The sequence below is a fragment of the Pectinophora gossypiella genome, chromosome 25, assembly GCF_024362695.1.
Source record: "Pectinophora gossypiella chromosome 25, ilPecGoss1.1, whole genome shotgun sequence".
In the NCBI taxonomy this organism is placed as follows: domain Eukaryota; kingdom Metazoa; phylum Arthropoda; class Insecta; order Lepidoptera; family Gelechiidae; genus Pectinophora; species Pectinophora gossypiella.
In genome coordinates, this window is record NC_065428.1 from 743,799 (window position 1) to 770,503 (window position 26,705).

At 40.3% G+C, this 26,705-nt stretch overlaps 2 protein-coding genes across 2 annotated transcripts in view; one reads left to right on the forward strand and one right to left on the reverse strand.

Moving 5' to 3' along the window:
• LOC126377987 (uncharacterized) overlaps nt 1-26,705 on the reverse strand; it is a gene marked incomplete at its 3' end in the record, with an annotated part of 240,856 nt that overhangs the window by 129,524 nt on the left and 84,627 nt on the right. The window lies entirely within an intron of this gene.
• On the forward strand, nt 7,760-12,628 carry LOC126378061 (uncharacterized). The gene has a single exon (XM_050026181.1). The coding sequence runs from the start codon at nt 7,788-7,790 to the stop codon at nt 10,443-10,445; it is 2,658 nt and encodes an 885-aa protein (XP_049882138.1). The 5' UTR covers nt 7,760-7,787; the 3' UTR covers nt 10,446-12,628.

Sequence of the window (26,705 nt, forward strand, 5' to 3'; positions counted from 1 at the left end):
CATAGGGAAGGCCCGTGCCCCAGCAGTGGGGACGTTAATGGGCTGATGATGAACGGCTGCCTCGATCGTGCACTAGGATGCTATTGGTAGCTCCCACCCACCGAACTGATTACTATGGCCAGTCTTTTACTGTGCAAGCTGTGCGCTTATGGAACTCCTTACCTGCTTCCATCAGAGTCGCTAAGCGCTTCAATCAGAGCTTCAAAAACCAGTTGCGAGCTCATTTTGAATCCTTATGTGGATATTCTTAGGATATTACTATTATGTATGATGTATTTTATTTATTTCAATACCTGTATGTGTGTGTATAGTCTATTATTTATTATTATAGTTTTCTTTAGATTATGGTTAGGTATATTTTTAGTATATATGGATTATATTAAATTGAGTATTTATTAATATATGTACGTATAGTATAGAGTATTTATTATATTAACTTTAGTTTTACTTTTAGGTATTTATTTATTTATTTTTTGTTGCACCATCCCGCATCCAAGTTGTAAATGTTTGTTTCCTTTTGTTGGTTGCCTGGAAGAAATTGCTCTAGAGCAATAAGGCCGCCCAAATTGTACTGTATTCATGTGTTATGTCTGTTTGTTGAAATTTTAGTTCTGTGCAATAAAGTATATTTGATTTGATTTGATTTGATGATGATGATGGGCTAGCAATGGCGGCTTGTCATAGGATTGAGCATTGAGGTATTTTTATACCATGGCTAGAGTTTCACGTTTTTCGAACGCCGATACTTTTCAACACCGTACCAAAGCGGGATGTATTCTGAAACCGCAACTACCAGGAGATTTGGGTGGTGCGATTACCACTCCTAGTTACATACCCAACAAGTCGTAATGTCCACTGTGAAGAAACCTGTTACGAACCATACGCCTCTTCATGATCACTGTTTTCCTGCTTTATCAGTCACTTCATCAGCCATTCCACTTTATCCACTTTACCAGTCATCAGTCAACATTCCACTTTATCAGTCCCATCAGTCACTGTGGTCCTGTGGCTTCGGGAGCACCGGATAGAACCACGACACCGAACTAGCACCAATGAGTTATTCATTTATCTTCAGTGCAATTTTCACTAACACTCGGCTCGACCATTATATACGGCGAAACGGCTCGCCACCTATCACGTTGGTCTAATAGAAAACTCAGTGAGGTGTGAGTGGTGTACTTCTGCCTACCCCAATTGGGCTATAGTCGCTTATTTCAATCAATAAATCGACATTACAAATGTAAATTGCGGAGCAGAAAAAGACTCAAAATTTTAATTAAACATTTTCGATAAGAAAAGCACCGTCTACCGTTTTACGTACGGTCACGACATATACACTTTAAAACCATGTCACATTAACATTTTCGACAAATTGAACCGTAAGTCTCATTAAAGGTCAAATATGATGTTGTCATTGTATTTAATAAAGTGTAAATCAAATTAATTTTAAGCATATTGACATCTATATTGACTCACCTTATCATATAATTTTGACATTGTATTTAGTTAAGCGTACCTAATGAAATTATTTTTAATCATATTCACATTTATATTAACTCACATTATTTTAATATCTAATTGAAATTGTAATTTGAATATATTAGAATTAAAATTGTACACCTAGACTGGTATGCTGCAGAGGATGTATGTAATATTGTTTAAGACCTTCTTGACCTGTAGCAATGCAATAAATACATTTGAATTTTTGAATTTGAATTTGAATTTTGACAGTGCGACAGGGTTCTAAAGTGAGTACATGTTATTGCTCATGACTGCACGTAAGTAGGCGTTCAACGTCACGATGTCACGAACACCCTGTACAGTTATATTCTGAAGATCAATCACAAGTGTAATCACAGTTTACGGTCAGAAGTGGTAACTGCACCAGGTGGTACACTCGCGACGACTGCCAATCAGCCGTCAGCGCGCGCGGTGTTTGCATTCTGCACCCGACTGCACACGGTCCTCCATACCGTGGACACTACCTTAGAAACTCGAATGTATTACGGAATCATATAATAAAGATTGACCGTCTGCGAACCTGCCTACATCCCTTCTTGGTGAGCGCGGTTGTGAATTTGTGTTTGTGTATGTATGCTTTGATGCTGTATCTAAACTGCGCGAGCCTGGCACATTCTTGGTCGCATTCATCATTTTTTTATCTTTAAATTTATTTATTTTTTAATTTACATTTTACTTTTCTGCTTTTGTTTTCTACAATTAGATTTAGGCTAGTTTAGCTTTGCTGTAAGTCCGTTGCTTGCCGTTGTCACCTATAATTAGGGTAACAGTAACTATGTCATTTTTATGAAGATTTCCCCATCGTTACAAAAAAAAGAGGTTAGATTACAATGGCGTGTCCGAGATGTGATTGTAGGTTCGCGTAAGTAGTGAGGAGGTAAATAAAGATAACGATACAGATAGACGCAGAGCGGAGTGTCAGTTCTGAGTATACGTAGTATTATTCTTTGTTCTATGTCATAATAAGCAATATAAAAACGCTAAAATTTCAATCTAAACATCCACAAACTCGAATTTATAGTGACTGACACATAGTAAGGCACACAATCAGAAACAATAGGTATAGAGCTGTAGAGGGCGGGCAGAGGCCAGCGGTAATGAACCCAAGTTTAATTGGAACCAGAAACCCTGATAATGAATTACTTATGAGAGGTTCTTCACGGGGTCCGCTTACCTAACAGCAGATTGACAGGTCCAGTTTTATACAAACGCGAACGCCAGTCTGACCAGCCGGGTTTCCTCACGGTTTTTTCCTTAACCCCTGGACATGTCAATAATATAATTTATGGTCCAAACATGAATTCGAAAACAGATTGGAAAATAAGTAGACACGTGCTGGGTTTCCAGCCTTCGACCTCACAGTGAGGTCACGGCTACCAAAACACCAATCGAAAATAAAGTGAGTTTGTCGTGGTAGAACAGTACGATCGTAGAACAAAAGCTATCGACGACCGGTAATTAAAACCACTGGCGCGTCTCCTTACTATTCAGATGTTCGTATAAAGACTTCGATTCAATACTACAGTGGATATAACATGTCGCTGATGAAAAGACTACTTTTAGAAGAATTGTTCTATAGTGATAGAAGAATAAAATGTTATAGCCCTGTACGGAGTACGCGTGTGTGACTTACATCCTCGTATCAAAGCTCTAAGCCTCTGAATTTAAAAGAATGAAAAGAAAGGAAGAAACGTTAATAATATAGGGACACCACATAAACAGCTTATACACATCCCAATGCTGGGCACAGGCCTCCTCTCAATCAACCGGTGGGGGTATGGAGCATACTCCACCACGCTGCTCCACTGCGAGTTGAACAGCTTCCGTGGTCTAGTGGTTAGAGCGCTGCTGGGCTCACGATCTGGAGATGCGGGTTCGATTCGGCACATTGTCGAAATCACTTTGTGAGACTGTCCTTTGTGTGAATCACCCGATTGTCTGAAAAAGTAAGATGATTCCGTGCTTCGGAAGGCACGCTAAGCCGTTGGTCCCAGACTACCAGCCCAAGCACCTCCACCAATCAAATTTTACAAGAAAGTACAAATAAATAGACAGTAAACATTAATTGTAATTTCGACTTTATTTAAATTCATCTTTGGACGTTGACTCCAAGATTTGAGGCAATAGTCTCGGCCCCAATTACAAGAGACGTCAACATAGTATATATTATACTATACACTTTTGCCAACCCCTAGTGGGATACAGGTGTGGTGCTACGTTATGTTGTAAAACTAAATGATTTTCTTTCACAAAGCTCACCCTATGTCGTAGATATTACATATATAACCTAGGTCAAGTACGTACATACAGCTGGGGAGAGATATAGAGAAATCTGAGAACAATAGGGGAGGTATCGGGTGGGCAGAGTAATTAAAAAACCTCTGGTGAGTTCTAATTGGAGCCCAGAGGACACTCCACTGAATAGAGGCATTCTGTCAGATCTATTGACATTGAACCAGGAACGGCTGGGGGTCTTATTTTAGACCCTCATTCGTTTATGAAGGTCATATTATCCATAACAGCCTCTACGGTCTAGTGGTTAGCGTTAGGCTCACGATCTGATAGAAGAATAAAATGTTATAGCCCTGTACGGAGTACGCGTGTGTGACTTACACGCTCGTGTCAAAGCTCTAAGCCACTGAATTTAAAAGAATGAAAAGATAGGAAACGTTCATTATATAGGGACACCACAGTAAACACAAACAGCCTATATATGTCCCACTGCTGGGCACAGGCCTCCCCTCAATCAACCGGAGGGGGTATGGAGCAAACTCCACCACGCTGTTCCACTGCAGGTTGTCTAGTGGTTAGAGCGTTGGGCTCACGATGTAGAGGTCCGGGTTCGATTCCCGATGGGGACATTGTCGAAATTACTATGTCAGACTGTCCTTTGTTTGGTAAGGACATTGCAGTCTTGAATCACCTGATTGGCGAAGAACTTATAATAACATAGCGCAAGATGAACTGAGCACTCCGCTTTACCGAGCTGTCTGTTAGAACAAAGTGATAAGTGGTGAGCCGCATCGCCGTCTGTGTTAGTATAAACTGCCTATATACGTCCCACTGCTGGGCACAGGCCTCTCCTCAATCAACCGGAGGGGTTATGGAGCATACTCCACCACGCTGCTCCACTGCGGGTTGGTGGAGGTGTTTTTACGGCTAATAGCCGGGACCAACGGCTTAACGTGCCTTCCGAAGCACGGAATCATCTTACTTTTTCGGACAATCAGGTGATTCAAGCCTGAAAAGTCCTTACCAAACAAAGGACAGTCTCACAAAGTGATTTCGACAATGTCCCCATCGGGAATCGAACCCGGACCTCCAGATCTTGAGCCTAACGCTCTAACCACTAGACCACGGAGGCTGTTACTATACTGGGAATAGACCTGCGCTACCCGTTTAAGAAGGAAGCCAATGACACACAGGACCACCATACGGTTCAGTATTACCAATGTAAGACCATTTCAATATTCAAAAAAATATCGCGTAACTCAAACTGAATCATTTAAGCCCTTTCAACTTCTCTGGTCCCGGTGGGGACATATCACAAAAATCACTTTGTGATCCCTAGTTTGGTTAGGACATTACATGCTGATCACCTGATGTCCGAAAGTAAGACGCACAGCACAACGCGCAGAAGTGCTTCGGAAGGCACGTTAAGCCGTTGGTCCCGGTTACTTCTTTCTTACTGATGAAAGTACATAGTCGTTACACGAGTCATGTCAGGGGCCTTTGGCGGCTCAATAGTAACCCTGACACCAGGGTTGATGAGGTTGGTAATTCACCTCACAACCTACACGACAGAAGAAGAACTTCTCTGCTTACCCTAAACGGGACTGAGCGTGAACCAACAAGTGTACTACTCATTGTGCGTGTGCGTCCCATGCTGGACATCAAACACCTACACTGGCACTAAACTGTGATAAACACAAACTTTTTGCCAGTAAACAGCATCCTAACATATGGATGAGTGAGTATAAAAAGATCATGTTTACATGTGACGCATGCGCTGTGATGAAGTTATAGATAGATTTATTTAGTTATTGACAGCCTGCGTAGTCTAGTGGTTACTGTATCTTTCATGATCTGGAGGTCCGAGTTCTATACCCGTGGGGACATGTTAAAAGAAAATATCAATTTGTGAGTTTGGTTGGTCCCAGTTTGTTTAGATCACTGCATAATGAATCACCTGATGGTCCAATTTTTTTTTGCTTTCTTCTTTCTTTCAAAAAGTAAGATCACGTTAATATCATCAATTTAAGAGCCACGCTCTTGTCGGTGTAGCATTTTTCATTCCAGTCTATCAAAGGCCAATTCCTTGACTTTCCTATAAGACACGACGTTAACCTTTTCTTTAATCTGTTCCATGTAAGCTCTTCTTGGTCTTCCACTTCCTCTCTTTCGTTCTATGATGCTTTTAATAAAAATAATACAAAGCAGAAATTGAAATAGTACTGTGGCCCCGATTCCTGCACACACCTAATAGGACGGATGATTGACAACTGCTAATTTTAAAATGAACGAATAACCCGGGCGAATAAAATAGGCATCTCGCTCATATGCAATCAGTTTGACGTGTGCTGTCAACTAAATTCTGTCGGGTTATTGACCAATATAAAACTTTGGAAGGGTTTTTTAAATTTCTGCCTAAAATTGACATGTCTTCCATAAATTTTATGCCTGTCATTTACCCGTCCCTTTTCTTATTCGGCGGATAAGAAAATGACAGGTATGACTTAAAATAAAATTAGATGTGTGTAGTGTGTACTGGAATCAGCAACAATAGGCGGCCTTATGGCTAAGTACGCAATCATGACCTGAACTAGCCTGTAAACCTCTATTCGCGTTGTGGCCCACCTCACTATTTGTCCACCAACGGGATGGATTCAAACGTTCAAACTTTATTGGTAGTCGCTTTTCTAAAAATCTGACCTGTCAACATCTTTAGCTTGAGTAAAAACGGGATAAACGCTAAAAAGGTGGTAATAATAAGAGCTAGTAGTGTGACGTCACCTGGCTGCAGCTTGTCGGCAGTTAGGCTGCGCAAGAGGCGCTTGATGCTACGCCGCCTCCGCACGCCCCCCTCCTCCACAGCAGACATCGCCAACTTCAATCCATATCACGCAACGACCAATCACGGGCCGCGTCGGACTTGAACGAACTTCACTTCGGAATGTCGGAACGTCACTTTGAATGTCGTTGCCGACTTCACTCCATAATATCACTGATGGCGTAACCAATCACGTACTGCGCACAAGTCACTCGGACTTGTGCGAACTTCACTTTTAACCTGCGCGTATTTCACTATTTATCACTTGTCCAATAAAGGCACTGCATTATAAAGAACCAATCTGATTTTAATATATTCCTGTAAAGACTTTGTTATATGCAATTCTTTATTTTTCTGAAAATCATATATTACTGCTCTAATGTAGTCACATTTTTAGAATTCGTTATTCTTAAGTGAAGACTAATCATTAAACAGGTAACATCTATCCAGTTAGGTAGTATCCTACCACACCCGGACACTTCCTACTTCTCGTTTTACACAAACACTACAGTACATATTGACGTTATTGTACACGTGCATCTGTGTGTGTGTGACATCTGGCGCCCATACGATTGATGACTAAAGTAAGACCGGGAGGGGGTGAGGTAAACCTAGCTCAGCCGCTGGTGGGGAGCGGAGAGTTGCCGTTCTATACGCAATATTATTCCTTATTCTATGATGCTCTTGAGCCAAAGATAAATTATGAAATTCTGATTACGCACAAAATAAAGACAGATCTAAAGTACGAAAAACAATTTCTTTTAACTATTTAATTTATTTATGTAGCATGACATCTTCGCGGCAAGCGGTCATGCAGCGACGAACATACCCGACGACCAGCGAATACCTACGAGCGGCGCGGCGACGCCTATAAATACCGCAGCGCGCGCACGCCTTCTCTCAGTTAGCTAGCGGCCTCCGTTGCGATAGCATAGCAGTCCTACGGATCGGTCGAAGGTTGACAAGTGCGATAGCTATAGGCAGTCCACTTGAAAACCTAAGTTGAGGCCAGGTTCGCGATAGCTATAGGCAGTCCGTCCTGTAACCTCCAGCTAGGGATGCTCATTTTCAGGAACACTTGCATGATTTGTCAATATTACTGTCTGCAATATAAACACTAACTGTCAATTGGCGTTTTATGAATCCACCTACCTTTACATTGGCGCCCAACGAGAAAAATCTACTAAAAAATACAACTACCCTCACAAGTCACAATATGAGTAGAAGTGTAGAAAAGGAACAAGAAAAAGAATTGAAGGTAGAAGAACATAATAACAATATCATTCAGTTGACACAAGAACAATTCATTATGTTGCTAAACAGAGTACCGACAACATCTGCTATGTCGAATAAAAATTTTACGCGTTGCTCCTCGCTATTTTATGGAGAACGCGACGACCATATTAAGGTGGAACAATTCATCGACGCTATTTGCATATTTAAAGACGTGGAGAAGATGACCGATGACGAAGCCTTAATCGGATTACCCATGCTCCTTAAAGGTGAGGCAACGAAATGGTGGCAAGGTGTTCGCTCGGATATCAAGACTTGGTCTGCGGCACTACAAGGGTTGAAGTCCGCCTTTGCTCCTAAACGACAACCTCATGACATCTACATAGAACTCTTTGCGACTACCCAAGGTAAAAATGAGACCATTGATGAGTTTTTGTGCCAAAAAAGGGCACTTCTTGGCCTACTACCACCAAAACGCCATAAGGAGGAAGAAGAGTTAGATTTTGTTTACGGTTTGTTACGGAGCGACCTGAAAAAAGTAATTGCACGAACAGATGTTAAAACTTTTCAACAGTTGTTAGATAAAGCCCGTCACCAAGAGAGCCTGGCTAAAAACGACGAGATACTACCCTCATCAAGTAATATGCCGCCACCACCTCCACCTACAAGAGGGAATAAACGTTGCGCATATTGCTCCAAGAAGGGACATTTACTGGAAAACTGCCGCAAACGTCAATCGGATTTGACAGCAAGAGAGTTAAAACCGGTCATAAACTGTTATGGATGTGGAGCACCGGGTGTTTTTCGTAGCAACTGCCCAACGTGCAAGTCCAAAGACTCTCCACCAAAACCTGTGTCTTTTTACAAAATCGAAACGACTTTGGAAGATCACATTAAGATACCTACAATCGAAATAAACGTCAAAGGTGAACCGGGTTACGCTTACATAGACACAGCGGCTCGCACAAGTATTGCTAGTCTGCAGCTGTATGAGGTATTAAAGAAAAATGAAACCTACTTCTATGAAAGAAGAGCTGACATTAGCTTGGCGGATGGTTCTATTAAAAATCAAAAACTGTTATCGACTACGGTTCAAATTACACTAGGAAATAGAACTTTACCTATTTCATTCACAATTATGCCGGAAGCAAATGATAACCGTACACTACTTGGAATTGATTTCCTGGAAGCAGCAGGGATCCAACTTAACCTACCACAACGAGTGTGGAACTTTATAGATAAACCAAATGATGTGTTTTACTTCTCACAAATTCGGAACACCAAGATACCAATTGTGAAGGCAATCAAGAAAATAGATTTTGCCAACCCGACATCAGAAAACGAGGGACTCTCAAAATTCCTTGACTGGGCAAGGGATCTAAGGATGCTGTCTCCACTGCCTGCTACTCCTTCACCACCTAAGGAAGATGACAAAGACGCATCCCCAACAAAGAAACCTCGTTGGCAACTAAAAGAGGTTCATACACCTCTGTATCCAACTCGTCCTCGCGAACCCGCGGATGATAATTCTCGTGTCGATCCACGAATTGATTATTTACCAATAAATCCTATTCAGTTGTATTCTTTGAATATTCCCTTGCAACCTAATGAGGGCCATTCACTTTCTAATTGCGAAAAAGAGCAATTAAATAACTTATTATTGAGCTATGAGGATAGATTTTTACCCAACGGTCCCCCAACAACTTACATGGAACATAGAATTGACACGGGGAATAAAAGCCCAATAGCAGTCAAACCATATAGACTGTCACCAACGAGGCAACAACAATTGAGAATTAAGTTAGATGAAATGATAGATAACAATATTATAGAAGAGTGTGACTCACCATGGTGTTCACCTGTTATTTTGGTGCCCAAGGCAAACGGTGACGTCAGAGTATGCATTGATTTCCGTAAACTCAACGAAATAACGGTACCAGATCGATACCCGTTACCACGTATAGATGATTTACTACATCAAGCAAGAGCTATGCCTTTTATGTCTACAATAGACCTTCATTCCGGTTTTTGGCAGATCCAGGTACACCCAGACGATCAAATAAAAACCGCGTTTATTACACCCTTTGGCATGTATCAATTCTTACGCATGCCCTTCGGACTAAGAAATGCACCTGCTACATTTCAACGTTTAATGGATAAGTTCATACATGGATTAAAAGCGCAGTGCGTTCTTTCATATTTGGATGACTTGATAATACGGTCAAATACTTTTGAACAACATTTACAAGATCTCAAAGAAGTATTTGAGAAATTAAAACTATTTAAGCTACGAGCAAACAGAGAAAAATGCATATTTGGGTGCTCTAAAATAAAATATTTGGGTCATATAATAGTTCCCGAAGGTATTGAAACAGATGAAGAAAAAATCACAGCAATATTGAACAGACCTGAGCCTAAAAACTTGAAACAATTAATTTCATTTCTCCAAACTGCTTCATGGTATCGACGATTTATTGAAAATTTCGCTGACATAGCACGACCTCTGACCAACCTTACAAAGAAACAAACAAAAATGGCAATGGGAAAACGAACAAAAAGAAGCATACCAAACACTGAGAAAAACCTTAACATCAGCTCCAATTCTGAAACAAGCGGATTTCAGTTTGCCTTTTATTATTAAAACAGATGCAAGTAATTATGCGATCGGTGCAGCTTTACTGCAGGGGGAGGGCGACCAAGAGCATCCTATTGAATACGCAAGTCGCCTGTTATCTCCAGCTGAAAGGAATTATACAGTAACTGAGAAAGAAGCACTAGCAATCGTTTGGGCAATAACAAAATTTAGAGGTTATATCGAAGGTTCTAAATTCCTAACAATTACTGACCATCAACCACTGAAATGGTTACTCAACTTGAAATCACCAACTGGAAGATTAGCCAGATGGGCTCTGCAACTCCAGCCTTACAATTTAGAAATTAAATATTGTCCAGGGAAAACAAATGTTTTAGCAGATACTCTTTCAAGACCTCCGTGTGATGACAATGAACATAACGCAGATACATGTGACATTTGCACAGTACAAATCGACTTCCCAAAACAAAACGAACATAACATACGAAATGAACAATCTAAGGATGAAGAATTGCAAGTCATAATTAAAGCATTGGAAGATAAGATAGAATCAGAAAATTATATACAATGGTCTAAACGAGGATACCTTCTGCACAATAGAGTTTTGTATAGATTTACTCCAGATCAAGAGGATGACAATGCGAAACTCGTAGTACCGAAACAAGAAATACATAAATTATTGGAATCCTTTCACGATGCCAAAACAGCTGGTCATTTGGGGATAGAAGGAACAGTAAAACGTATAGAAAATAACTTTTACTGGAAAGGTCTACGAAGAGATGTTATGAAATATATAAAGTCATGCATAGAATGTCAAAGATATAAGCCATCAAACCAAAAACCATCAGGGTTGTTCCAATCGACTTCAAACAATCAAAGATTTGAAGTACTTTCAGTAGACTTATTTGGTCCGCTTCCGAGAGGATCGAAAGGTGAAAGATGGATACTTATAGTAGAAGATACTGCATCACGTTGGGTAGAACTTTTTTGCATTGACAGAAGCTACAGCACAACAGTGCGCCCTAACTTTACTAAACGAAGTGTTTTTACGTTACGGATTACCTCGTAGAATATCAAGTGATAATGGTACACAATTCGTATCAGCAGTAATGCAGCAACTGACATACAGTCTAGATATACAGCATTTTTTAAGTCCTAATTATCATCCAGAGCCTAACGTCGTTGAACGCAAAAACAGAGACTTGAAAAGCCAATTAGCTATAGCTGTTCAAAACAAACACAGTAATTGGCCAGAAGCATTACCCGCAATACGATTCTCAATGAATTCAGCTTTTAGTAAAAGCACTGGATTTTCAGCAGCATATCTAACTTTTGGAAGGGAGATGAGAACGCCATTTGAAATAACACATAATTTCAGTGAAGTTGTTCAATCTGAAAATTTCATTCCGGAAATAACTCCACATCTACGACGCCTGGCGAAAGACTTGATTATCGCTAAGGAAAATGTGGAATTTATGCAAGATATTAATAGAGCCAAAGCAAATCAAAACCGCCGTCCAGATCCAGGCTATTCTAACGGAGACTTGGTACTAATAGAAACACATCCAGTCAGCCGTCAAGAACAACAATTTACAGCCAAATTTGCACCTCGTCGCGATGGCCCTTACATTATAACAGGCAAAATAGGAAGTACGATATACGAAGTTGCCAACAGGGATGATCCAAAGCAAGTTGTCGGAAGATACCATACGTCTGCAATTACCAAATTCATGGAAAGAGGCCCTGTAACGGCGACACCTGTATTACCGATTAGACGACGAGGTCGCCCTAAAAGGATTCCAGATTTGGGTCCTGGTACTCATTCGGGACGTTCATGAGCACCAGAGGGGGAGACTGTAGCATGACATCTTCGCGGCAAGCGGTCATGCAGCGACGAACATACCCGACGACCAGCGAATACCTACGAGCGGCGCGGCGACGCCTATAAATACCGCAGCGCGCGCACGCCTTCTCTCAGTTAGCTAGCGGCCTCCGTTGCGATAGCATAGCAGTCCTACGGATCGGTCGAAGGTTGACAAGTGCGATAGCTATAGGCAGTCCACTTGAAAACCTAAGTTGAGGCCAGGTTCGCGATAGCTATAGGCAGTCCGTCCTGTAACCTCCAGCTAGGGATGCTCATTTTCAGGAACACTTGCATGATTTGTCAATATTACTGTCTGCAATATAAACACTAACTGTCAATTGGCGTTTTATGAATCCACCTACCTTTACATTTATGAATTATAATCAAGAAAAACGTAATAATAAATCCGACATCTTATCACTTTTTTTATGACGTCACAGTGTGCTTTTTCATACAAATTCCATAATAATTTCATGACGTGTAGTAAAAAGGAACTGATAATTTGACTAATTGGAAACTAGCCTATTCCGCTAGGTGTCAGGCCTATCACAGACAGTGACGTACGCCCCAACTAGTATGGCCGCTGACCCGTGAGATATCAATCACGGTAGATTAGTGCGGAAGGACGATTCTACTTGCGGCTTACACACTACTTATTAAGTTAAAACTGCCCTGAATTAACGTTAAAAGAAAAAAATATATTTATAAATAATAATCACGCGATAATCAAAATTAAAAAAAACATTTTCAAGGTACAATACCATAAATGAGTCTAGTCAAAGTAACTTCTTCGTAAAGATCAAACACTATTTATTACTTTAATATGATTTACTATTTATTTAATATGATGATGATGTCTATTGGAGTCAGACCACAGAGTCTAAAAATGCCACATTGCAGCAATCCATCTAAAAAACAATAATGCTATTTGACAGTCACAAAAGTTTTATTATGTAATATTAAATTTATATTGTTTTTCCACAATATTATAAATTAAATATATCCGGGGCTACGCCCTTTATCAATCTATAACTAAAACAGACAACCGAGGAGGGCGCCCACCCGAAAGGTTCCCATTATGCTAGAAGCATTCCCGCATTGCACTGCCAATGAGGTCCCCTGGGCGAGGAAACGTTTCTAGCGAGGATCGCCTCCCTTCTCCCTATCTCCTATATAAAGGACCTAGCTTCGAGCCCTACCCACGGCCTTGCGGTTTCGATGACATTTACGTAAATAAAAATAAGTGCGCCATGTTAACAAATGTCAAATAGCAGTATTGCCTTTTTAGACAAAATTCTTCTGTGTGGCTTTTTTACTGCCCTGCTATAATAAATAAAATAGTTTGAAAATAAAGTCGCTATATTGAAGTAAAGTAACTAACGCCGCCTGCAACTTGTATGAGAATTGCCCGGCAAGATTTACCCTGCTTCAGGGGACGTAATCTCATCTGTAATAGACGGTAAGGAACGGTCAACTACGGCTAAAGACGTAACACGTAACATCACGTGAGAAGGAATGCTGTCGGCTTTCCAGGGCTTAAATAATATTTAAAGCTACCAAAACTATGCCTAACTGCAAACGCAGAACTGTGGAGGCTGATGTCCGCACACGGAAGAGGCGGTGGCTTGGTCATATATTTAGAAGACCTATGGAACGCACGTCCCGACGAGCTGACCGCGTGCTCATGGAAAATGCAAAAGGAGAGGCCCAAAGAAACCTGGCGAAGCTCGGTTGACCGAGAATTCAAATCCTTCGGAATGATATGAGAGCAAGCTACAGACTGCAAAAGATCGCGAGAAGTGGAAATCTGTTGTTCGAACTCTACATCCCAGCAGGGGCATAGGATTAGAAGAAGAAAAAGATACTATACTTGCGTGCCTTATAATTTGCGCGACTATTGAAGAAAAATAAAAAGGAGCAGTAAGTTACGAATTCCAATTCCATTTTCCATATATCTTCAGATATTTTTTTCACGCGCTAACGGTTTCAAACATTTGTTGTTGTAAGATGGCAATCGGTTTTGTAATCAGGGTTTAAAAAGGACACATCAAAGCAAATCGTCCAAAAAGCAAGAAGTATTGCAATTTGACATTTGCGCGTATAAAACTAAGTGCGCAATATCACCCAATGTCAAATAGCAATATTGCTTTTTTGGTGACCTGTTTGGATGTTAAGAAGTTAAGCCCAAACAGGATAAGCTTCCTTCAAATTCAGAAACTAAACTACCAAGCGATACTTCGTTAAAAGCCTATGAAGCTTAACAATTTGTATCGAAATTTTCATATACCAGGCTAACACTATTATCACCAGTATATTGGCATTAGATCGACAAGCTCGCAGCGCGCGATGACAGAATACATACATACATACATAAACTCACGCCCGTAATCCCTAATGGGGTGGGCAGAGCCACAAGTAATCAAAGACAACTTGCAGCCACTGTTGATACGAAGTCCAAAGATGGATATGATGAACCTTATGGTGATAAGGGATCAGCCTATCGCCCATAACATTAGTCCATCATGTTAGAGGACACAATCCCTCTGTCGGTGTGCGCGATGACAGAATAGAGGCTTTGATTAAATTCTTGACGAACTACATCAACTACACATTCCGTCAGGTTTTATTACTGGAAGGTAAACGTTTTCAAAAACCTTTGGTTAGAAAAATTCCGTAGTTTTAGAAGTAGAGTGTGTACATGCATCCAATAAAGGTGGTCTATTTTTTTCGCCATCGGTACGGCAATGCAGGGCGACAGAGACTGGAACCTGACTTGGTAACAGTAACTGTCAGTACTATTCAGAGGCAGAGGACAAGAGGCCCAGTACGGCTTTGAAATAGACTACTCTGGGCGCCATCCTACTCGCGTCAGACAGAGTACTGCGTGGCGGAAAGCAAGAGGGAAACCACTGCCCTAATCTTTCCTAAAAAGTAGCATGGAGAATTCTATTATTAAAATCAAGAGATTTCCAGACAATAGTTAAACAATGGAGTTTGGGTTTCAAAAGGACATTCAGTCTTACGCTATCAAAGCTTTACTGCGAATGAGGTTAAAACATGATTGCCTAGAGAACTCTAAAATCACGTCGATTCTTGGTTACTTCAAGAGAGTTATAATTCTACTTCAAGGAGTAACTTTTAATACTTTGAGAAATAGATTCAACTCCACTTGAAAATAATTTGCAGATAATTTTGATACGGAATCCTAATAATGACGAACCATAATACGGTGACAGGTGTTGCTCTTCGCTTAAATAATAAATGATCCAACATGTTAGAAAGCCACTGTGCTTCTGTGGTACACGGGTTTGCTACTTAAATTCGGTTCTGGACTTGCATCAATGAGTTATTAATTAATCTTAAGTGCAGTTCTTACTAACACAGCATGGCTCGACCATTATACACGGCGAAACAGCGATACGGCTCGCCACCTGTCACGTTGGTCTAACAGAAAGCTCGGTACGGTGTGGGTACTTAGTTCATCTTGCGATGGATGTACCTCTGCCTACTCCAATTGAAGTGAGCTTATGTTAAGTTGAAGACATTTTATGTTTTTAATTCGCTTGCAGTAGTTGAAATCCAAGTCCAAACAACATGTTGACATCACTAGTTCACAACCCTACCCGTAATATTTAGAATCTGTCGGAAATTCCTGAAGTGCCGATATAACACCGCTGACAAAGAGGAGTTCACTCGATTGGATAAAATCGTGAATCCACTTATATTCTATCAGATATGAAGCTTTTTCGCTACGTCTACTGAATGTATGGTGATAGGATCGATCACTGAAGATTTCATATCTCATAATCTAGCCTTTATTAGTATGGGCTACTCTAGATTCAACTGACAGACAAAGGTCAGGGGCGAATTGAAATCATAAATTGTTTTGTTTATTAGACAATGTAGGAATTTCTGAGATTGCCCCAAAATTCAAAACAATCTTATTTTGTACAAAATACCCAAAAATACCGAAACATGGGCTAATTTCCAATCCATCGACAAAGTAAACTTTCTGGCTGATTTAATTTTAGTGCTCATTTTCTCATCTCTCTGGTATTTTATTCCATTCCTATTTATATAGTGTTAGTAACATCGTAACGAATTCTGAGGGGGATGATTCAGACTATGATTCTGAGTTAATATCTAGTGGAATTCCCCAAGGTGTGGATAGTTCGATATATCACAAGAACCTTGCAGATTCTAATCTCCCAAACGATCAATATAATTCACAATTCATTTATTTGCAACAAAAATAGTACGGCAACTTCTTATCCTATTTGAATATACGCCGGTCTATTAGCCAGTGTGTCCTCCAATATGTCTCAATTTAAAGAAAGAAAGAGAGAAAGAACCATTTATTACTTCCAGACACCACAGACACAGACAGACAGATACATTACATTCAACACAGGACAGAAACCACACGGAAATCAATAAGTACACAGAAAAAAAGACCAAAACAAAAAGAAAAACAAAACAGAATCATAAAAACAATAATAATAAAAGTAAGCATCCTAAATGCAACGCACTGACGGCCCGATCATCTGCGATTTACTTGACCTTGACTATCCGCTGGTTACCGAATCGAAGTTACGAGCATCTTTCAATATGGTTTGTTTACTGTCCAGTGTGAGGAATTGTTTTTTTGGCGCCCAAGGTGGGGCCGCTTTATTATAAATCGTTTATTTTTCCGTTCCCACATTCTATAGATTTCAATCACAGTAATTATGACATAAACTAGTGGTGTGGGCGAAAGGGGAATTTATGCACTATAGTTTAAAGATGCTTTCCTAAACAGTTGTGCAACCGGCGATCCTAGACCTGATCATATCGTTCAGACACGATATCTCCAGACAATTAGTTTTATAAGTACTAAACAATACCATACCATACCATAGTATTAATTTAGAGAAACCGCAAAAACCTCCTGTGTGTCGCGCTGTCCGGTACTTGCGTGTGACGCGCGGGTTGAAGCTGATGCAGCGAACTAGTTTTTGTGTACTTCGTTTGCAAGTGTATAAGTTCCTACCTACATGTTCTTTATTTATTGTACTATTTGTTCGAGCATGATATTATATTGCAAATTGACTTAAACTTTTATTTTATTTAATGTTTTATTATATAAGCTGTTGGTGTACCTTTTTTATAAATAAATAAATAAATAAATTGGAAGCGACGATGGTGAATGTCGGTGTACGGACAAACCAAAGTTGGTTTTTGTTGCACCGTCAATTGTAAAAAAAATTATTAAGTACTGTACTTATTTTTAATAAATAAATAAATAAATAAATAATAAATAGGTCCTTTATTTTATCGCTTGAAAGTATTTAGTTCTGGTTTTGGCGATTCAGTTAGTCACGCTGAAATGATCATCCCCCTAGCATTATCCCGTTTGTCACATTGTCCGCTTACCGAACCTGAAGTTTTGACAGTACCTGTTTTCTACAGAAGCGACTGCCTGTCTGACCTTCCATCCCGCGAAGGGAAAACCAGCCCAATACCGGTTAGGTCACATACTCCGAAAATGCAGTTCTCGGGAATGTGGGATTCCTCAAGATGTTTTCCTTCACCGCTTATGATGCACACATGAATTTGAAAACAAATTCGACAATCATTGGTTTAGGCCTGTGCTGGATTCGAAGCTGCGACCTCAAAGTGAGAGGCAAGCGTTCTACCAACAGGGCTACCACGGCTCTTAGTCACGCTGAAATGCGATATAAAAAATAAATAGATTTCTATATATAACATTAACTTCCGATAACTATTACGATCACCCTGTTTCTAGTGTGTTTACTAACAATAAGCAAATATGCCTCTTTTTACCGAGGAGAGTCTCCGTCGGTAGTTTGTTTTGGCGCCCAACACGGGGCCGAGCCGCGTGCCCAACTAGACGCAATGCGGTGAAATGCGTTATATTAAATGGTCCGTGCTTGTTTTTTGTATTGCATTATGCGATTACATCAGTTAGATATTTCTTTTTATACAACGCTGGATCGAATTTTCAAAATGTTTATGTAAGCTACTATGTATTATACATATAACAAGGAATTCTGATTTACGATTTTGCAGTTAAACACTGCACAAAGGGTTATAAAGTAAAAATATCGAACAGCCTCCGTGGTCCAGTGGTTGAGCGTTGGGCTCACGATCTGGAGGTCCGGGTTCGATTCCCGATGGGAACATTGTCGAAATCACTTTGTGAGACTGTCCTTTGTTTGGTAAGGACTTTTCAGGCTTGAATCACCTGATTGTCCGAAAAAGTAAGATGTTTCCGTTCTTCAGAGGGCACGTTAAGCCGTTGGTCCCGGCTATTAGCCGTAAAAACACCTCCATCAACCCGTATTGGAGCAGCGTGGTGGAGTATGCTCCATACCCCCTGCGGTTGATTGAGGGGAGGCCTGTGCCCAGCAGTGGGACGTATATAGGCTGTTTATGTTACGTGTGTACCACACAATTTGCAGTGTCAAGGCTACTCGTGCAGAACGCTCCATCTTCCCCTGGCTCGTAATTTCGGGCGTGTATCGCACGGTACATGGGACACTTTGATCGCACGTACCCTCCCCGCCCCGCAAAGGGTAGACGACACGCCACGGTTTGGTAGACAAGGGGGTAGTTATGAAAAATTTGAATATTGCCAACTTATCAGTTCTGTTTTCTTTAAAAAAATCTGTATTATGGCGTGGGTCCGAAGCCAACACGTAGAGGCCCCATAAAACAATTTAATCTAAATGTGATGTGACACCAACCGGCGATTATCCCTGTATGCACTATGGGAGTGCACCCAAAGACAATCCCCGATTCGTGTAGGAGTATTGCAGATTATGAGACCAAAGGGAACTGGGCTATTGGGTGGGGGGTTAGTGGACCGGGATACTGGAGCTGTGGGGGACTACGGTGCCTGCTCGACCAATGTTAAATAACAGAGATACAAAGAGCAGGCGGTTATTTTTTTGTCCTACCCTGGAGCGAAACGAGTGTTAAAGTAAAAGTGAATATGTCAGAGAAATAACTAAAGGCAAGATAGAAGCATACATAGATAAGCAAAACTATATCCCAATGGGGCAGCCAGAGGTACATTCATCGCAAGATGAACTAAGTACCCACACCCCTCCGGGCTTTCTATTAGACCAACGTGATAGGTGGTGAGCTGTATCGCCGTATATAATGGTCGAGGCAGCTGTGTTAGTGAAAACTGGAAATATAATAACTCATTGGTGCAAGTCCGGTACCGGGTTTAAAACAGGCACTTCCCATTTAAGAAGCAAGTCGGTGTACCACAGGACTACAGTGACTATAATCATCAGCCGTACTGCTGGACATAGACCTCCCCCAAGGATCTCCACGATCGGTCCTGCGCTGGCCGCATCCAGCTGCTTCCCGCGACCTTCACCAGATCGTCGGTCCACCTTGTAGCGGGCCTACCCACTGAGCGTCGTCCGACACGTGGTCGCCATTCGAGAACCAGTGACTATAATATCACGCGTATTTCCCACCAGGGCAAGCAGACTCTAAGAATTGGAAAATGGAAACATTTGAACAGAATCATGTGATCTTAGAAAGGAATTTCACGTTTGCCGGATTGATGACGCGTCAAATACCAGCGCGAAACGCTCCACTTCCCGCGTTTATCAAACAGAAGCTAATTTTAAATCGACATCAAATTATAATCGGCTGTTACAACGGTGTTCCGCCGTTTCGCGTCGTCGCACAATAGCCGGCGTAAATCTAGTGAACAAGTTTACGATGTGATTTGTGTAAATATTTTAGCAGACGATAAACATCACGCATCAGCAACGCATACTAATATAGGGTAGGAATCATCACTAATTTAAGAGCCACGCTCTTGTCGGTCGCTCTGGGCGCCATCCCACTTGCGTCAGATAGAGTACTGCGGGGCGGAAGGCAAGAGGGAAACCACTGCCCTATTTTTCCCTAAAAAAGTAGCATGGAAACTGCTGCACCGACAAGAGCGTGGCTCGTAAATTGATGATTATGATGCTCTTGTCTGTGTAGCATTCTCCATTCTTGTCTATCAGACTAATTCCTTCACCACTATCTATAAGACACGACGTTCGCCTTCTCTTTAATCTATTCCATATGAGCCTCCAAAGACCCCTGACGTGGCTCATGTAACGACTACGTACTTACATCAGTAACTAGTAACCGAGACCCACAGCTTCACGTGCCTCCGAAGCACAGATCATCTTACTTGGACAATCAAGTGTCCTAACCAAAGTAGGGATCACAAAGTGTTTTTTGTGATATGGTCCTAGCGGGATTTGAATCCGGGACCTCCGGATCGTGAGCCCAACGCGCAAAACACTGGACCACGGAGGTCGTCAAATATTATAATTAACCTCGTAAGCCCTGGGGTCCTCTGAGAAGGACCAAATAATTGTAGTCATAAAGGCCGAAGGTTTTGAAATAGTTTGTTCTAATAATCAACGAAGGTACTTTTAAAAGTACCAAAACTTTGCCTGTCAATTTAATTCAAACCTTTGCGCCGATTGAGAAAAAAAAATATTTTGTCTATGAACTAGTTCATTCAATTTCGTGAATAGGTGGCTTTAATAAAAAAGAAATATGTGTCACTTGTCGTAATTTGTCATTTTATTGGTAAAGATGGTGCGCACACGGCGACGAGGTAAAAAAAAATCAAGTTAATAATCGAATTTCGTAGTTTTTCATACACATTATTTTCAGAAATCGCAGGTAATATAATAATAAACAACATGACATAGTTATTTTATCAATTTCGTATCGATATCGTTAGCAATATGAAAGCAAACTTTTTTAGTCCTTTGCAAAGGACTTTAGGTGTCATGTCCGGATATTTTTCAAATACTTTTTAAATTGTTATATGTGATTAAATCATACCGATATAGACTGACTTGCTTACGTGATCTTATTATTAAAAAAAACTACCGTCTTCATTTTATTTCCTTTTTCCTTCTAATGATGATCTAAACTGACACCATGAATTAATTTCTTTCCTAATAATAAAAACCTAATGTACTTCCAGAGGGACTAATCACAAACTACATCATAAAAACTAAAACTCGTTACTTATTTTATATTTAAATATGTAAGTATATACACATATTTATGACTTACAAATAGGTATGTTTTTTAATGAAAAAATACATAACCCTTTATAATAATAATATTTTTCAGATTTTACTAAAAGTAGTGACTTAAACCGGGAGTCCTTCTGGAAGAACTAAAAAAAAAACGTAATTTTTTCAAAAATGTCTTCTATTCATCCTTACATAGGTCTCCACTTAATTTGAACCCGATCGGATAACTCTAACACTTTAAAATTTGTACTTGAAGTGCTCGGCCTTTACGACTACAAAAATTTGGTCCTTTTCAAGGTACCACCGTCGTTTATTACTTCGAAATCGTAATTATGCTTCGGCGTTACGAGGATATAACACATAATAACGGGTTCTTACCGCGTTTAAATGGGGATATGAGATCGTCAAATATTTCCAATCCCGCGGGATTTCGAATTTGCGATCTCGAGTCGGGATTGCAATCTCGAGTGGCGCTTCAAAAATTTCGTAAATCCCTAACACCAAGTAGGCCCCTTATTACCGTCACAATAAACGTTTAAGGCTGCCTGTCCATTGAAGCGGAGCGAGCTTGCGGAGCGGTGAAACGGATAAATATTAACCAATAGGATTGCATAAAAACTCCGCTCAGCTGCAGTGGACAGAGATTGGTTAATCCTATTGGTTAATATTTATCCGTTTCACCGCTCCGCAAGCTCGCTCCGCTTAAATGGACAGGCAGCCTAACACGTCGAGAAATCGATGTAGCCAAAAGTGTAAAAAAAAATATATTTTTGTACGCATACTTTTCGTGTTGAATCCTTTGTCAAATCCACGTCTATTTAAGCTAAAAGACTCTATCTAAGGTATTTTTTTTCTCATTAAAAGATAAAAGTGACAGTATGGACATATTACGTAGATATGTCAAAAGTCCACAGAATCTGATAGAAATATGGTGTTAAAGTTCGTCGACTTATATCACGTAGTGGTATTTTGACAGATCGACTTTCTTTTGTTTGCTATGTTAGCACCAATCGACATAGCGACATATATCTTCATAACGGGTAAAATGACCGTGACAAAATTTTATCACGGTGCGCACGTCAGCCCTGCTGGTGCTATTCAAAATTCAAATTCAAATTCAAAAATATCTTTATTCAGTAGGTAACATAGTTACACTTTGAATCGTCAATTTTTACATAACGAACGTCTCATCCGCCTAAAACTACTGCAGCTTCTCACAACCTGTATAGCCGGGGAAAAGAAGCTGCAAGAAAAACCTCGGCACAGGGCCCTAGACGTTCTTTAAAAAAAATAAAAATAAATATAAAATATTGATATACAATATAAAATGCGTATTTTGTCATAACAGAGCACGTCGTGGCGATTAATTCCACAAAATTCGTTAACATAAAGTTAATAATAATAATGTTTATTGAAATAAGTTAGTAAGCGTATCATCATCAAATTGTGTTATCGTACCCCGCCGGCTGGGTACACTGCCAAGATGTATCCCTATGAAGACTTCTATTTGAGGGCTGTCAGTTGAAGGTGAACTCTTACAGTGAACATGTTAGTACCACTAACGCTATATTTATTGGTCATGTGCAAATGTTACATAGCATAACATAAACAGCCTATATACGTCCCACTGCTGGGCAGAGGGCTCCCTTCAATCAACCAGAGGAGGTATGGAACATACTCCACCACGCTGCTTCACTGCGGATTGGTGGTGTTTTATGGTTAATAGCCAGGACCAACAGCTTAAGGTTCCCCTGAAGCACGGAATCATCTTACTTTTTCGGACAATCAGGTGATTGAAGCCTGCAATGTCCTTACTTAACAAAGGATAGTTTCACGACGTGATTTCGACAATGGCCCCATCGGAAATCGAACCCGGACCTCCAGATCGTGATCCTAACGTTCTAACCACTAGACCTCTGTGGGTTGTTTATCTCTAAAGCCGTGTTGATAGCCAATTTGTGAGAGCGCGTGACTTGCATCGCGTCCTTCGGGTTGGATCTTGGAGTTAGAAGGTCAGATAGCAGTGGCTTTTGTAAAAGTCAAATAATAAATCTTCTCTCGTGTGAGTTGCAAGGTCAATGACTGCCCTCATCAACCGGTGTCAGAGTTACTACTGAGCCGCTTAAGGCCCTTTACATGAGTTATGTAACGACTACATACGACTATAATAGTAGCCGCGAAGAACGGACCATCTTACTTTCAAACAATTCACAAAAATCACTTTTGTTATCCCTAGCTTGGTTAGGATATTGCAGGCTGATCACCTGATTGTTGTAGCCACGTTAAGCGGTTGGTCCCTGTTACTAATTACTGATGTAAGTACGTAGTCGTTACATGAGGCACGTCAAGGGTCTTTGGAGGCTCAATAAAAACCCTGACACTAGGGTTGATGGGGCTGGTAATCAACCTCACAACCCACACGGTAGAAGAAGACTGTTTAAAGACATAAATCATTACCATACATCAGCTAAATTGATGGCAACATAATCCCTTTACTAATATCATAAACACTAAAGCAACTGTCTGTCTGTTACACTTTTACGCCATAACTACTAGACCGATTTTGATAAAATTTGGTACAGAGTTTGAATTAGATTAGACGTCGGGAAAGAACATAGGATAGTTTTTATATTATCTTGAGGTGGAATAAACATGCTGCGCGCTATAGTCAAAATCCACGCGGACAGAGTCGCGGGCTGAAAGCTAGTATTGTAATACCTATATAAATCATTGGATTTATCAGATAGTACCAAACCACTACCAAATCACTTGACATTAACAATGTAGGCGTTAACGACTTAGACCATTAGTACTTGTATACAGATTCTAGACCAAACAGTTTTGTATGAAAAACACATTCGGTGATTGTATAAAATTACCGACATATCACAAAAATCACATTGTGGTCCCTAATTTAGTTAGGACATTACTGGCTGATCACCAGATTGTCCGAAAGTAAGATGATCCGTGCTTCGGAAGGCACGTTAATCCGTTGGTCCCGGTTAGTACTTACTGATGTAAGTAAGTAGTCGTTACGTGAGCCATGTCAGGGGCCTTTGGCGGCTCAATAGTAACCCTGACACCAGAGTTGATGAGGTTGGTACTCCACTTCACAACCCACACGATAGAAGACCAAACAGTTTTGTATGAAAATTATAGAACATTCGGTGATTGTATAAAATTTTATGGCATCGCAAAAGTAACTATAAAGTTGGACGTCCACTTGAATGAAATCAAATTACTTTAGCATCACGGCTATATTTTTGAAGGGGTAGGCAGAAATGTATAGTACACACACCCACTCCTTGCCAGCTATATTTAAGTCCCATGTAATAGATGGCGAACCATTAACCGGGCACAATTCCTGGAAACCACGTGACATCAATTATGTAAGACCTAAACATGAATTCAAATTCATAACTTCGAAATAGCAATTTTGCTTTTTAAGATAAATTGCTTCATTGTGGCCTTTTTAGACGCCTTAATGTATTTTTTCTACTCCTCTACTTTAATCTGGCATTTAAATAACCAAAAAGTCTAATATAAGTACATACATAATTAAACTCTTTGAAAAAGTGTATGCTCTATGGCCTATAAAAGCATTGTTTACAAAGTGTAACTGTACTATAATGTCGCCAAAAAAGCATTGTTGTTGTTTTTTTTTTTTTTTTGACCTGGAAACTGGCACCTTTACTTTGTTTGGTGCCATAGATATACTATAAAAAAAAAGTATACATTTGCCGCCATTTTCCCGCGCGTTGGAAAATAAATTGGAAAATTTTTGTTTCATTTAAAATTACGTCGTCGTAGAAAAAGTATTGTATGCAACGTTGTATAACTAGGTCAAAAAATGCTCGTGGCGTCTCTTATTGCGATGTTCGCCAAGGCTCACATCGCAACTCACGCCACTCGCATTTTTTGACCCTTCTTATACAACTGTTGCATAAAATACTATTTAATCACGTCTCTAATTTCAGAGCCACGCTCTTGTCAGTGTAGCATTCTTCATGCTACTTTTTTAGGGGAAAAATTATAGGGCTGTGGTTTCCCCCTTGCCATAGAATTAGGAATAATAAATTAGAAAAATAATAAATTAGGAATAATGAATTAGAAATTGCTGCTTAGCAATAAGGCCGCCAGATTGTACTGTATCTGTATCATCATCTGTGTTAATTTTTTTTGTATGTTGTGTGCAATAAAGTATATTTGATTTGATTTGATTTTGAATAATACTACGTATAGAATGGCATCTCTCCGCTCTCCACCAGAGGCTGAGCTAGCCCCCAAAGAACATAGTTTAGTCTTCAATCGTATGACGTCAGACGTCACACACACATGCGCGTGTACGATAACGTCAATGTGTAGTGTCTGTGTAAAACGACGTGTCTTGTGTGACGTGTCCGGGGTGTGCCCTTGCCTACCCGCCCAGAGTACTGCATACTCTGTCTGACGCGAGTGGGATGGCGCCCAGAGTAGTCTATTACAAAGCCGTTCTAGGACTCCTGTCCTCCGCCTCTGAATAGTCCTGACAGTCAGTAGTGACTGTCAGGTTCTTCAGGACTTCCCTCTGTCAGGTTCCAGGTATAGGGGTGGGGTGTCAGGTGTAGGGAAAACAATAAAAGATAACTAAAACACATAATAACGGGTTCTTACCGCGTTTAAAGCAGGTATATGAGACTCCCGATGTTATATGGCACTTGCAACAGTGTCGAAATATCGGGAGTCTCATATCCCTGCTTTAAACGCGGTTAGAACCCGTTATTATATGTTTTAATTATGATAATAACCGCGTAAACTTAAAACAATGAATAAAAGATAATTTCTTAATCTCACGATGATCAAATTGGAGATGTCCTTAGAAAAGGTTCAATACGATCTACTCTGGACCGGCGTGCGTGTATGAAGCGTGTATTGATGAATGTGGAGGAAGCAAGAGAAGTGTGTCAGGATCGAAGCAAATGGAATTCTATAGTCTCTGCTTACCCCGGTGGGAAATAGGCGTGAGTTTATGTATGTATGTATGTTCTTAATCTCAAAAAACGCATCTACAAATAGGGCAACAGGAAAGGGAATCCAAACAACAACACAAGGAAACCTTGAACGGATTTATATAGAGATCACAAACAAACATACCGACGGAAACGATATTGATGATAGATATGACGATGTGTTGCCTATTGGACTCGTTCATAGGAATAAATCTGTTTCGTACATATAATTATACAGAATGTAACCGAACCGAATACTGAGGGGGATGATTTAACTTATGATTCTGAATTTTCTGACGCAAAAGTATCGGAACAATGTTCGGTACAGTGTAACGAATTCCTTGTATAAGGGGAGATACTGATTGACGTATAAATGATG

What these genes read in the sequence shown, in the direction of transcription:
- LOC126378061 (XM_050026181.1), top strand. Translation starts at nt 7,788, where the DNA reads ATGAGTAGAAGTGTAGAAAAGGAACAAGAAAAAGAATTGAAGGTAGAA.